At 38.6% G+C, this 14323-nt stretch overlaps 1 protein-coding gene across 2 annotated transcripts in view; it reads left to right on the top strand.

Annotated features, from left to right (window-relative positions):
- The window catches only part of MLLT10 (MLLT10 histone lysine methyltransferase DOT1L cofactor), a gene marked incomplete at both ends in the record, with an annotated part of 247795 nt that overhangs the window by 139965 nt on the left and 93507 nt on the right, over positions 1-14323 (top strand). For both annotated transcript variants that reach the window (XM_079698968.1, XM_079698967.1), the window contains one exon: positions 5386-5481. In XM_079698968.1, coding sequence (XP_079555094.1) covers positions 5386-5481 — 96 coding nt within the window. The remainder of the gene's footprint in view (positions 1-5385; positions 5482-14323) is intronic.

Genomic DNA, 14323 nt, shown 5'->3' with positions numbered 1-14323 from the left:
ATGAACTTATTTCAGGTGTTATCTTTACTGTATTGTACTTTAGTTTTCCTTTAACGGTTAATTTCTTTACCCATTCCAGTTTGAACACTGGAAACATTGGATGTCTCTTAGTTGTTTATCTTGCTCTAAACTTAGGTTAAAAACTCCTGTATTGTCCCTAGCTTCTACATGGAAAATAGTTCATTCTGGAGCTGAAACTACTTTAAAATGGAAACATTTTCTCTCCCTTCTTTTATATCTTTCTTCTTTCCCCTACTCTTTCAAATTTCCTTTTTTATTTTGTTTTTTGTTTTTTGGCTGCGTTGGGTCTTCGTTGCTGCACGTGGGCTTTTCTCTAGTTGCGGCAAGCAGGGGCTACTCTTTGTTGCAGTGCATGGGCTTCTCATTGTGGTGGCTTCTCTTGTTGCGGAACACGGGCTCTAGGTGCATGGGCTTCAGTAGTTGTGGCGTGTGGGCTCAGTGGTTGCTGCCCGTGGGCTCTAGAGCACAGACTCAGTAGTTGTGGCGCATGGGCTTAGTTGCTCCGCAGCATGTGGGATCTTCCCAGACCCAGGGATTGAACCCATGTCCCCTGCATTGGCAGGTGAATTCTTAACCACTGCGCCACCAGGGAAGTCCAAATTTCCATTTTATAATTCGTCATCATGGGTAGCTTACCTATATTTTTCTTTAAATTTAAAAAAAAATTTTTTTTTAAAGGTTTCAGTTAACTTTCTTGGGAGGTGTAGGTTAAAGTCTATTTTGTGCTTGTTTAAGCCATTCCTTTGTGATCTGTAAAAATAGATCCTTACAGGGCTGTTTTAAGGATTAAATGAGATAATATATATATTTGTAAATTACAAATTGCTACAATTCTGATTATTTTTATTGTTAATTATACACACTGATATATTTATCAGTGACACTGGTTGTCCTTACCTATGGTTTTACATAAAAATACTCAGTATTTGTTTATTTCCTTCTGGTTGGTACTCTCTTTTTGCATAAAATTTTATTCACTTATTTATTAAATTTATTTTTTATGGAAATAACATAGTTGATGTACAGTATTATATTAGTTTTAGGTGTACTATGTAGTGATTCGATATTTACATACATTATGAAATGATCACCATAATAAGTCTAGTAACCATCTGTCCCTGTGCAAATTTCTTAACAATGTTATTGACCATATTCTTTATGGTGTGTATTATAGCCCCTTTGCTCACTTATTTTATAGCTGGAAGTTTTCTCCCACACCCCGCTCAGTTTGTTCTCTGCATCTGAGTCTGTTTTCGTTCAGTTTGTTTGTTTTGTTTTTTAGATTCCGCATAAAAGTAAGGTCATATGGTATTTGTCTTTCTTAGTCTGACTTATTTAACTTAGTATAATACTGTCTAAATCCATTCATGTAAAATGGCAAGATTTTATTTTTTTAATGGCTGAGTAATATGACACACACATACTGTCTTCTTTATCCATTTATCTACTGATGGCCACTTAGGTTGCTTCCATATCTTGGCTATTGCAAATAATGCTGCAATGAACATTGTGCATATGTCTTTTTGAATTAATGTTTTTGTTTTCTTTGTGTCAATACACAGAAATGAAATTGCTGGATCATATGGCAATTCTATTTTTAATTTTTTGAGGAATCTTTACATTGTTTTCCATAGTGGCTGCACTAATTTCCAATCCCAGCGACAGTTCACAAGGGTTCTCTTTTCCCTGCATCCTTGCCAACACTTACAATTTGTTGTCTTTTTGATGATAGCCATTGTGACAGGTGTGAGGTGGTATCTCATCGTGCTTTTGATTTGCATTTCCCTGATGATTAGTGATGCTGAGCATCTTCTCATGTGTCTGTTGACCATCTGTATGTCTTCTTTGGAAAAATGTCTATTCAGGTCCTCTGCTTATTTTTTAATTGGGTTGTTGGTTTTTGGATGTTGATTTGTATGAGTTCTTTGTGTATTTTGGATATTAATCCCTTATCAGATATGTTGTTTGCAAGTATCTTGTCTCATTCAGTAGATGGCCTTTTCATTTTGTTGCTGGTTTCCTTCACTGTGCAAAAGCTTTTCATTCTCAATTTGATGTAGTCCCTTTTGTTTATTTTTGCTTTTGCTTCCCTTGCCTCAGGAGGCATATCTGGAAAGATTCTGCTAAGACCAGTTTCAAAAAGCATGCTGCCTATGTTTTCTTCTGGTTTTATGGTTTCAGGTCTTCTTTTTAAGTCATTTTGAGTTTATTTTTGTATATGGTGTAAGAAAGTAGTCTAGTTTGACTCTTTTGCATGTAGCTGTCCAATTTTCACAACATCATTTATTGAAGAGGCTGTCTTTTCCTCCTTGCATATTCTGGCCTCCTTTGTTATAGATTAACTGACCATGTAAGCATGGGTTTATTTCTGGACTCTGTTCTGTTCCATTGATCTGTGTGTCTGTTTTTGTTCTAGTACCATAGTATTTTGATTACCATAGTTTTGCAGTATAGTTTGAAATCAGGGCCTGTGATGCCTCCAGCTTTGTTCTTCTTTCTCAGATTTCTTTGGCTCCTTGCATAAAATTTTAAAGCAAAATTCATATCATATTAACCATTTTCCCAAATCTTTAAATATTCCTTCAGAACATGCTTTTTAAGTGGCTATTACATGGTTGTATAATAATTTTTTCAACCACATCTGTGTCGTTGGACATTCAGATTGTTTTCAGGTTTTTTATCATCACAAATAGTAGCATAATAAACTGTATTTAAACCTTGTTCACTTCCTAGAGGTGAAATTACTAGATCAGATAATGTATTCATGGTTTCTGATTCTTACCTTTAAAATGGTCCTTTGCATTTTTACATTCTCTCAAGTAATGTATGCAAGTACTCATTTCACTGTAACTTGGGCGACATTGGGTCTTATTATAAACAAAAGCCCAACAATTTTGATCACTAGGTAATAGAAAAATATTACCGTTAAGTTCTCTAGTAGTTGGGTTGCACATTCTTTGTTATTGTTGTTTAGTGACTCTGTTTCTTTTATAAATTGCCCTTTGTACATTGTTTTATGGCATATATATTTTTTCTTAATGATATATATAAAATTTAAACAGCACTGAAATATGGAACATATTAACTCACTTCTCAGTTTGTTTTTAGCTTTTTAATGGTTTTTAAATTGACGTAGAAGTATTTTGAATTTGAATAGCTAAAACTGCCTTTTCCATTTCTGATTTTCTTTTTAATCTTATTGGAGTACAGTTGCTTTACAATGTTGTGTTAGTTTCTGCTGTACAACAAAGTGAATCAGCTGTATGTATGCATATATCCCCATATCCCCTCCCTCTTGAGCCTCCCTCCCACCCTCTCTATCCCACCCCTCTAGGTGGTCACAAGGCACTGAGCTGATCTCCCTGTGCTATGCAGCAGCTTCCCACTAGCTATCTGTTTTACATTTGGTAGTGTATATATGTCAGTGCTACTCTTGCGCTTCGTCCCAGCTTCCCCTCCCCCTACTGTGTCCTCAAGTCTGTTCTCTATGTCTGTGTCTTTATTTCTGCCCCACCACTAGGTTCATCAGTACCATTTTTTTAGATTCCATATATGTGAGTTAGTATATGGTATCCATTTCTGATTTTTTAGTGAGTTTTTTACTCAGAAAAAGTCTTTCGTTCTTTAAAGTTTTAAAAAATATTTTCTTTAACCTTAGATTATTTTAATTTTTATTTAACTCTTTAAAGTAATCCATTTGGATTTTGTCTTACTTTGTATAAGATACTTTCCCCTAAATTATTAACCAGTTATTGTAGTACCATTATTAAATAATTTCAATCTTTCCTTGCTGATTTGGAATCCCATCTTTGTCATACGCTAAATATTTATATTAATTGAATATTTTCCTGGAATTTCCTTTTGTTCTATTGTTCTATTAAAATCAGCCTATCTTTTTAGTGTGAAAGTCATTAGACTGCGTTGATTCATATTTTACCGGCCAATATTATGAATATAATCTATTGATAGTGTCTTCCACTGAGCATTTGCAATCCTCATCTCAGGATGTATTTCTTGGCGTATTACAAAGGACCAAAGTTCTGTGTTATTTCATGATGACTTCCATACATTCACATTTTCATAGATTTACACATGCATACTTTACTTTTTACTCTCTGTGCTTTCCAAGATTGTAGAGATTGTTTATCTTGTTCTTATTCAGACTCTTTACATGATGACTGGGATCTAAGGGGGCAAAGGTCAAAGACATAGAAGACTTCTCAAGGCTCTTCTTGGCTCCAGAACTTGTACATGACATCCTATTACAAAGAATTGGAGGCATGAGTCCTTATGATCTTATGATCTGTCACAGTTAAAATATCTTCATAGTAAGAAAGTTTCCTAAAAAATTCCGAATAAAAACTATTATTGTGTTATTTTACTAAAGTATTAACTTTGCAGTCAAAAGATATCTAATGTACTTATTAAATCAGGAGTTAAAAGCAAAGAGTGGCAGTACTTGTGGGTATTATAGTAAAACATCTATCCTTAATTTTTATGCTTTTTGTTTTGCTGGTATGTAATCTGTTTTAGGGCAGGGCCAGTGATATTATTCTTTCATGCCTTGAATAGATTAAGTGCTCTGAATGTTTAAATTTATGAACTATGACAAATAAGTTGAATTAACTAAATAGTAGTAAACTTCACACCCAATACTGACTCTTACCTACTGATTCAAACATCTGAGAATGATTTCGTTAAAAGTTTTTGGCGTTAAATAAGGTGGGGCTCCTAATATGTAATTAATTTCTTATTAATTGAATTCCTTTGTTATATTTCAATTCATCAGTTTTAACAGAGATAACTAATTCATCTATTTTCGGAGTAAACCTCAGAATTTTTTGCCTGAGTTTCTATGCCCTGTTTTTTAGTTTGTGGGCCATAGAATTTAATGCATGGTGATGGAGAATCTGACATCATTATGATGTGATAGTGCATGTCAAAGTGCTATGTAAATTTTAAAGTGCTATTTATGAAATGTACACAACAGTATTTGGTGTTTTTCACAGAAGAAAAAGTTTGTCAGATATAAAAGTAGCAAATAATTGTAGACTTTAGTTGTTTATATATTGTTCTACGTTGGTCAAGGATAAGGGAACTGAAGTCACCTTAAAATAAGTTATACTAGTATTACTATATATTTTAATATATAGTAATATATGTAGTAATACCATAAGTATATTACTAGTATTGTTTATATATAAAATAATAAGATCATGGTTAGAAGTGATTTTGTTATTTTTGACAAATATTTGTTAACACTGTAAATTACTTAAACACAATTATATAGAAATCTCATCTTTATTATATATATGTGGGTTATGATTTAAATTTAAATTGGATTTTACTTCTATTCACTTTTAGAAATATAAAGAAAAGGACAAACACAAACAAAAACACAAGAAGCAACCAGAACCATCACCTGCATTGGTTCCTTCCTTGACTGTTACTACAGAAAAAGTAAGTTTTAAGTGTCATATTTTGTTCTACATAATAACTAGTTATGTGCTGACTTTTACCGTTTAACTAGTTATGTGCTGAATTTTGAAAATACTTGAGGAAGTGTCCTGGTTCCTTTAAGCATTTCCACCTCTCTAACCCTACATCAAGTGCTTTAGGTTTTCCATTCTTAGTCCTTTATTCTATCTTCTGTTTATTCTATGCTTATTTCTGAAGAATGTTAATTGAGGATAACAAGTGGGGGGCATCACTGAGATGTAAACTTTGGGCTGTGCAGTGGGCTTTGTCCACCTGTGCTTTTGAATTTTGGCTTCACCACTTACAGACCAAGCTCTTAGGTTAATTTACCTCTTTGTAACCCAATTTCATCATTCGTTAAAGTGGGGGAGATAATTGTTGGAATTGAATGAGGTAATGCATATAAAGCAGTTAGAAAAATGTCTGGTTCATAGTAAGTATTACTTAGTAAATGTTAAATATTATTAAGATGATAATCATGTGGTTAACAAGAAAACAAGTGGGGATGGTGGTGGGCAGCTGGGACAGAGTAAGACAGGGAGGTGGGAGGGGTGCAGCAGGAGGAGAGGCCAGTCACACAGGGCTGTATAAGCCAGTGGAAGGACATAGTGTTTAGTCTGAGTGAAAAGACAGCCATTGGAGCAGCAGTCCCCAACCTTTTTGGCACCAGGGACTGGGTTTTTTTTTTCAATTAATTAAGTTATTTATTTATGTTTTTATTTTTGGCTGTGTAGGGTGTTCGTTTCTGTGGGAGGGCTTTCTCTAGTTGCGGCGAGCAGGGGCCACTCTTCATCGTGGTGCATGGGCCTCTCACTGTCGCGGCCTCTCTTGTTGCGGAGCACAGGCTCCAGACACGCAGGTTCAGTAGTTGTGGCTCACGGGCATAGTTGCTCCGCGGCATGTGGGATCTTCCCAGAGCAGGGCTCGAACCTGTGTCCCCTGCATTGGCAGGCAGATTCTCAACCACTGCGCCGCCAGGGAACCCCCAGGGACTGGTTTTGTGGAAGATAATTTTTCCACAGATGGGGGGGGTGGGGGGATGGTTTTGGCATGATTGAAGTGCATTAAGTTTATTGTGCACTTTATTACTATTATTATTACATTGTAATATATAGTGAAGTAATTATACAACTCACCATAATGCAGAATCAGTGCGAGCCCTGAGCTAGTTTTCACTTGCCACTAACTGATAGGGTTTTGATATGAGTCTGCAAGCGATTGATTTATTATGGTCTCTGCAGTCAAACCTCTCTGCTACTGATCATCTGTATTTGCAGCCACTCCCCAGTGCTGGCATCACTGCCTCAGCTCCACCTCAGATCATCAGGCATTAGATTCTCATAAGGAGCACGCAACCTAGATGCCTCACATGTGCAGTTCACGGTAGGGTTTGTGCTCCTATGAGAATCTAATGCCGCTGCTGATCACAGGAGGTGGAGCTCAGGCAGTCATGTGAGCAGTGGGGAGCGGCTGTAAATACAGATGAAGCATCGCTTGCTTGCTTGCCACTCACCTCCTGCTGTGCGGCCTGGTTCCTAACAGGCCACGGACTGGTACCGGCCTGGGGATTGGGGACCCCTCCATTAAAGAGTTCTGATCTGAGATGTAACATGGTGTTACTTGGGTTTTGTAAGAACCTGTGGCTGCTTTGTTGTAAATGGACTATAGAGAGTCAAGAATGAAAAGAGGGAGGCCATTAGGAGGTTACTGCAATAATCCAGAAAGGGATGGTGGTGACACTGGAGGGTGGTGAAAGGTGATCAGGTTATGAATACATTCAAAAGTAGAACCCACATAACTTTCTTATAGATAAAAGGTGTAAGAGAAAGAGGATCCAAAGATGATTCCAAAGATGTTAGCCCACATAACTAGAAGGAATGGAACTGCTGTTGACAAAGATGTGAAAGACTGTGGGTGTGGTAGGTTTAGGGGAAGAAGAGGAATTCAGTTTTGGGTATGGTATTTGTTCTTTTTTAATTTTTTTTAAATTGAAGTATAGTTGATTTACAGTGTTGTATTAATTTTTTCTGTATAGCAAAGTGACACAGCCATACATATATACATATTCTTTTTCATATTCTTTTCCATTATGGCTTATCACAGGATACTGAATATAGTTCCTTGTGCTGTACAGTAGGACCTTGTTATTTATCCATCCTATATATAATGGATTGCATCTACTAATCTCCAAACTCCTAATTCTTTCCTCCTCCACATCCCTCCCGCATGGCAACCACAAGTCTGTTCTCTATGTCTGTGAGTCTGTTTCTGTTTCATAGATAAGTTCATTTGTGTTGTATTTTAGATTCCACATATAAGTGATATCATCTGATATTTGTCTTTCTCTTTCTGACTTACTTCGCTTAGTATGATAATCTCTAGGTCCATCCATGCTGCTGCAAATGGCATTATATCGTTCTTTTTAATGGCTGGGCAATATTCGCGCACGCGTGTGTGTGTGTGTGTAGGGTTGTCCAAAAAGTTCGTTTGGGTTTTCCTGTAAAAACTTATGGAAAAATCGGAACAAACTTTTTGGCCAACCCAGTATATACCACATGTTTTTTTGTCCATTTGTCTATTGATGGACATTTAGGTTGCTTCCACGTCTTGGCTATTGTAAATGGAGCTGCTATGAATATAAGGGTGCATGTAGCTTTTCGAATGATAGTTTTGTCTGGGTATATGCCCAGGAGTGGGATTGCTGGATCATACGGCAACTCTAGTTTTTGAGGAACCTCCATACTGTTTTCCATAGTGGCCACACCAATTTACATTCCCACCAACAGTATAAGAGTGTTCCCTTTTCTCCACACCCTCTCCAGCATTTGTTGTTTGTAGACTTTTTAATGGTGGCCCCTCTGACTGGTGTGAAGTGGTACCTCATTGTGGTTTTGATTTGCATTTCTCTAATAATTAGCGATGATGAGCATCTTGCAAAAGTGGTTCTAGAGGGAACATATCTCAACATAATAAAAGCTATTTACAACAGACCCACAGCGAATGTAATACTCAGCGTTGAAAAGCTGAAAGCATTCCTGCTGAAATCTGGAGCAAGACAAGGATGCCCACTCTCACCACTTCTCTTCAGCATAGTATTGGAAGTTTTAGCCACAGCAATCAGACAAGAAAAAGAAATAAAGGTATTCAGACTGGTAGGGAAGAGGTAAAGTTGTCATTATACACAAATGATATGATACTATATGTAGAAAACCCTGAAGACTCAACACAAAAACTGATAAACAAATTTAGCAAGGTAAGAGTATACAAGATTAACATACAGGAATCAGTTGCATTCCTTTACAGTAACAGTGAAATAACAGAACAGGAATGCAAACAAACAATCCCTTTTAAAATTGCTTCAAAAAAAAAAAAAAGAAACTTAGGAGTGAACCTCACCAAGGAGGTAAAAGACTTATATGCTGAGAACTACAAAACCTTAATAAAGGAAACTGAAGATGATTCAAAGTAATGGAAAGATATCCCCTGCTCTTGGATTGGAAGAATTAATATTGTTAAAATGGCCGTACTACCCAAAGCAATCTATAGTTTTAATGTGATCCCTGTCAAGTTACCCATGACATTTTTCACAGAAGTAGAACAAATAATCATAAAATTTATATGGAACCTTTATAAAAGACCCAGAATCACCAAAGCAATCCTGAGGAAAAAGGACAAGGCAGGAGTTATGACCCTCCCAGACTTCAGACAATACTACAAAGCTACAGTAATCAAAACAGTGTGGTATTGGCACAAAAACAGACATACAGGTCAGTGGAACAGAATAAAGAGTCCAGAAATAAACCCACACACCTATGGACAGCCTTCGACAAAGGATGCAAGAATATACAATGGTAAAAGACAGTCCCTTCAGCAAGTGTGTTGGGAAAGTTGGACAGCTGCACGTCAGTCAGTGAAGTTAGAACACACCCTCACACCATACACAAAAATAAACTCAAAATGCTTAAAGACTTAAATATAAGACAGGACACCATAAAACTCCTAGAAGAGGACACAAGCAAAACATTCTCAAATAAATCGTACCAGTGTTTTTTTAGGTCAGTCTCCCAAGGCTATAGAAATAAAAGCAAAAATAAACAAATGGGACCTAATCAAACTTATAAGCTTTTGCAGAGCAAAGGAGACCAATAACAAAACAAAAAGACAACCTACGGACTTGGAGAAAATATTTGCAAATGATGCGACTGACAAGGGCTTAATTTCCAAAATATACAAACAGCTCATACAATTCAACAACAACAACAAAATCCTGGGATTTCCCTGGTGGTCCAGTGCTGCCAGTGCAGGGGCCCTGACTTTGATCCCTGGTCAGGGAACTGTATCCCGCATGCTGCAACTAAAGATCCCACGCACTGCAATGAAGATTCCACACTCGGCAACAAAGATCCCGTGTGCCTCAAATAAGACCCAAAATACAACTAAGCTTGTACGTTTCCAAATTCTGCTCTAAGGGATTGATACTAACTGTAACGGTGAGACCTAGTGAGTGATAAGGTCTGATGTTTTATACCTGGAGGGCTTTAGAGAGAGAGAGGGGTTTAGAATCAGCATTGAAGAGCAAGAGAACCCAGCCCCCCTGCAAAGCCAGTGAAACCAGAGCAGAGTAGCTGTAGTAGAGTACCCATTACTTGAAGTAGCTGTGAGGTAGACAAGGTGTCCAGGTGTGACCCCTGATGTTGTTAGATCAAGCGTCTGCAGGGAATAGTCTGAGAAAAAGTGGAGTTTATTTACTTTTTAATATTTATTTATTTAGTGGGCTGTGCCATGTCTTAGTTGCAGCATGTGGGAATCTAGTTCTCGGACCAGGGATCGAACCTGGGCCCCCGGCACTGGGAGTGTGGAGTCTTAACCACTGGACCACCATGGCAGTCCCAAGGTTGAGTTTAATAGAGCAGCTTTTCCTGATCATTCTGAGTTCCAGAGAGAACAGTGGAAGGGTTTCAGCTGTTGAAAGGCGGGGGTGTGTGGACAAAATGTTCATGGCTGAGTGGGAAAGACGCAGGTGAGGGTTAAACTGGATTCTGGGCTTTCTGTTAGTGAGTGGCAAAGAGACAGGTGAAGATTGACCTGGAGTCTGTCTTTTGGTAAAGTCATAATCAGATTAACCCTTGGAGATTTAAGGAAGATAATCTGGTGAGGCCTTGAGTATGTATGTATGTATGTATGTACGTATGGCTGTGTTTGGTCTTCGTTGTGGTGTGCGGGCTTCTCATTGCGGTGGCTTCTCGTTGCAGAGCACGGGCTCTAGGCACATGGGCTTCAGTAGTTGCAGCACATGGGCTCAGTAGTTGTGGCTCACGGGCTTAGATGCTCTGTGGCATGTGGGATCTTCCTGGACCAGGGATTGAACCCGTGTCCCTTGCATTGGCAGGCAGATTCTTAACCACTGTGCCACCAGGGAGGCCCAGGCTTTGAATATTTGAAAGGGGCAGGTAGTGTGGGCTCCTTCTTGACCTGGTGGATGGATGGTAGAGGATTTGAGCCATGGATAACTTTTAGGAGGACAGTGTTCCTTTACTGTTGGTTCACCACACTTTTTTTTTTTTTTTTTTTTGGCGGTACGCGGGCCTCTCACTGTTGTGGCCTCTCCCGTTGTGGAGCACAGGCTCTGGACGCGCAGGCTCAGCAGCCATGGCTCACGGGCCCAGCCGCTCCGCGGCATGTGGGATCTTCCCAGACTGGGGCACGAACCCGTGTCCCCTGCATCGGCAGGCGGACTCTCAACCACTGCGCCACCAGGGAAGCCCTGTAGGTTTTTTTTGGTTTTGTTGATGGTTTCCTTCACTGTGCAAAAGCTTTTAAGTTTGATTAGGCCCCATTTGTTTATTTTTGCTTTTATTTCTTTTGCCTTGGGAGACTGATCTAAGAAAATATTGTTATGATTTATGTCACAGAATGTTTTGCCTATGTTCTCTTCTAGGAGTTTTATAGTGTTATGTCTGACATTTAGATCTTAAAGCCATTTTGAGTTTATTTTTGTATATGGTGTCAGAGTGTTCTGATTTCATTGATTGACATGAGGGTTTCCCAGCACCTCTTGCTGAAGAGACTGTTTATATATTTTTAATAGATATATTGATTGATTTTTTTCCTTTTTTAATCTGTAAATTTGATGAAGTACGTTGATTTTCCAAGGGTTGATTTTTCAGTGTTAAAAAACCTTGCATTCCTGGGGAAATCCCACTTGGTCTTGATGTATTACCATTTTTATATACTGTTTGATTCTACTTTTAGAAATTGTACGGGAATTTTTGCCTCTGTATTCATGAGGGATATTGACCCATATTTTCTTATATATTTTCTTACAATGTCTTTGGTTTGGGTTTTTTTTGTTTTGTTTTGTTTTTTGTTTCGGTACGCGGGCCTCTCACTGTTGTGGCCTCTCCCGTTGTGGAGCACAGGCTCCGGACGCTCAGGCTCAGTGACCATGGCTGATGGGCCCAGCTGTTCCGCGGCATGTGGGATCTTCCCGGACTGGGGCACGAACCCGCATCCCCTGCATCGGTAGGCGAACTCTAAACCACTGCACCACCAGGGAAGCCCCAATGTCTTTGGTTTTGGTGTCAAAAGGAATGGTGGCCTTATAGAATGCATTGCAGGTATTCACTCTTGTTTTCTGGAAGAGTTTATGTAAATTTGGTAATATTTCTTAATGTTTGATAGTATTCACTTTTTTTTTTTTCTTTTTGCTGCACTGCACAGCTTGTGGGATCTTAGTTCCCTGACAAGGGATTGAACCTGGGTCCTTGGCAGTAAGAGTGCGGAATCCTGACCACTGGACCGCTGGGGAACTCCTGCTAGTATTCTCTTTAAAGGCCATCTGGGCCTAGAGTTTTCTTTAGGGGAACGTTTTCAACTGTAATTTCATTAAAAAAAATAGATATAAGGCTATATTCAGGTTATCTATTTCTTCTTGAGTGCGCTTTGACAGTCTTTTCTCTTTTTTCTAGCCAGGCTGGCTATGAATTTTTATGATCTTAAATTATTAGCTTTTGGTTCCAGTGATATTTCACTGTTATTATTATGTTTTATATTTTAGTGATTCCAGTTCTAATTTTATTTTTTCCTTTTTACTGCTTGCTTTGGGTTTCTTTTACTCTTCATTTTCTAATTTATTAAGGTGTAATATGAATTTATTCAAGACCTTTCTTTTCTCTAAAATAGGCAGCTTAAAAAAAACTTTATTTTTTAGAGTGGTTTTCGATTCAGAGAAAAATTGACCAGAAAGTGTAGAGATTTCCTATGTAACTCCTGACACCTTCCCCCACTGTCAGCATCCCACACCAGAGTGATACAATTGTTACAATCTGTGAACTTCCACTGACACATCATTAAGGCTTAAAATCCACAGTTGGCATTAGGGTTCAGTTTTGATGTTGTACCTTCTATTCTCTGGTTTTTAACAAATGTATAATAACATGTATCTGCCATTATAGTATCCTGCAGATAGTTTCACTACCCTAAAAATCCTCTGTCTTCTACCTGTTGATTCCTCCTTCTTCCCAAGTCCTGACAACCACAAAAATTTTTACTATCTTCATAATTTTGCCTTTTTCAGAATGTCATATAGTTGGAATCATATAATATGTAGCCTTTTCAGACTAGATTTTTTCACTTAGTAATATCCATTCAAGATTCATCTGTCTTGGGCTTCCCTGGGAGGTGCAGAGGTTAAGAATCCGCCTGCCAATGCAGGGGACACAGGTTCTAGCCTTGGGCCAGGAAGATTCCACATGCTGCGGAGCACCTAAGCCCATGTACCACAACTACTGAGCCTGTGCTGTAGAGCCTGTGAGCCACAGCTACTGAAGCCTGTGCGCCTAGAGCCCGTGCTCTGCAACAAAGAAAAGCCGCCGCAGTGAGAAGCCTGCACACCACAACAAAGAGTAGCCCCCACTCACCACAACTAAAGAAAGCCCACACAAAAAAGAAAAAGACCCAACACGTAGCAAAAAAGACCCAACACAGTCAAAAATAATAAGTAAATAAATTTAAAAATAAATCAGAAAAATATTTGTCTGTCTTTTTAAGGCTTGATAGCTGATTTTTTTCTACAACTGAATAATATTCCATTGTCTGGATGTATCACAGTTTATTTATCCATTCATCTACATATAAAAGGACATCTTGGTTGCTTCCACGTTTTGGCAGTTATGAATAAAGCTGCCATGAATATCCACTTGCAGATTTTTGTGTGGACACAGTTTTTCACCTCCTTTGGTTAAAAATCAAGGGGTGTAATTGCTGGATCATAGGTTTAGTTTTGTTTTTTTGTTTGTTTGGTTTTTGGTGGTTTTTTTTGGCCGCACCACACGGCTTGTGGGATGTTAGTTCCCTGACCAGGGATTGAATCTGGGCCCTTAGTAGTAAAAGCGCAGAGTCCTAACCACTGGACCACCAGGGAATTCCCTTATATGTTTAGTTTTATAAGAGACTGCCAAACTGTTCTCCAAAATGGCTGAATCATTTTGCATCCCTGCCAACAATGAATAGAGTTTATTTTTCTCTACATCCTTACCAGTTATTAGTGTTGTTAACATTGTTTAAATTTGCTTTTTTTGGACTTCCCCGGTGGCACAGTGGTTAAGAATCCACCTGCCAATGCAGGGGACACAGGTTCGATCCCTGGTCTGGGAAGATCCCACATGCCGTGGAGCACCTAAGCCTGTGCGCCACAACTACTATGCCTGCGCTCTAGAGCCTGCGAGCCACAACTACTGAGCCTGCATGCCACAACTGTTGAAGCCCGTATGGCTAGAGTCCGTGCTCCGCAACAAGAGAAGCCACCGCAATGAGAATCCCACGC

The sequence above is a fragment of the Hyperoodon ampullatus genome, assembly GCF_949752795.1.
Source record: "Hyperoodon ampullatus genome assembly, chromosome: 3".
NCBI classification, from domain to species: Eukaryota; Metazoa; Chordata; class Mammalia; order Artiodactyla; family Ziphiidae; genus Hyperoodon; species Hyperoodon ampullatus.
The sequence above is the reverse complement of the archived record's forward strand: the minus strand, read 5'-3'. Positions and strand labels throughout refer to the sequence as shown.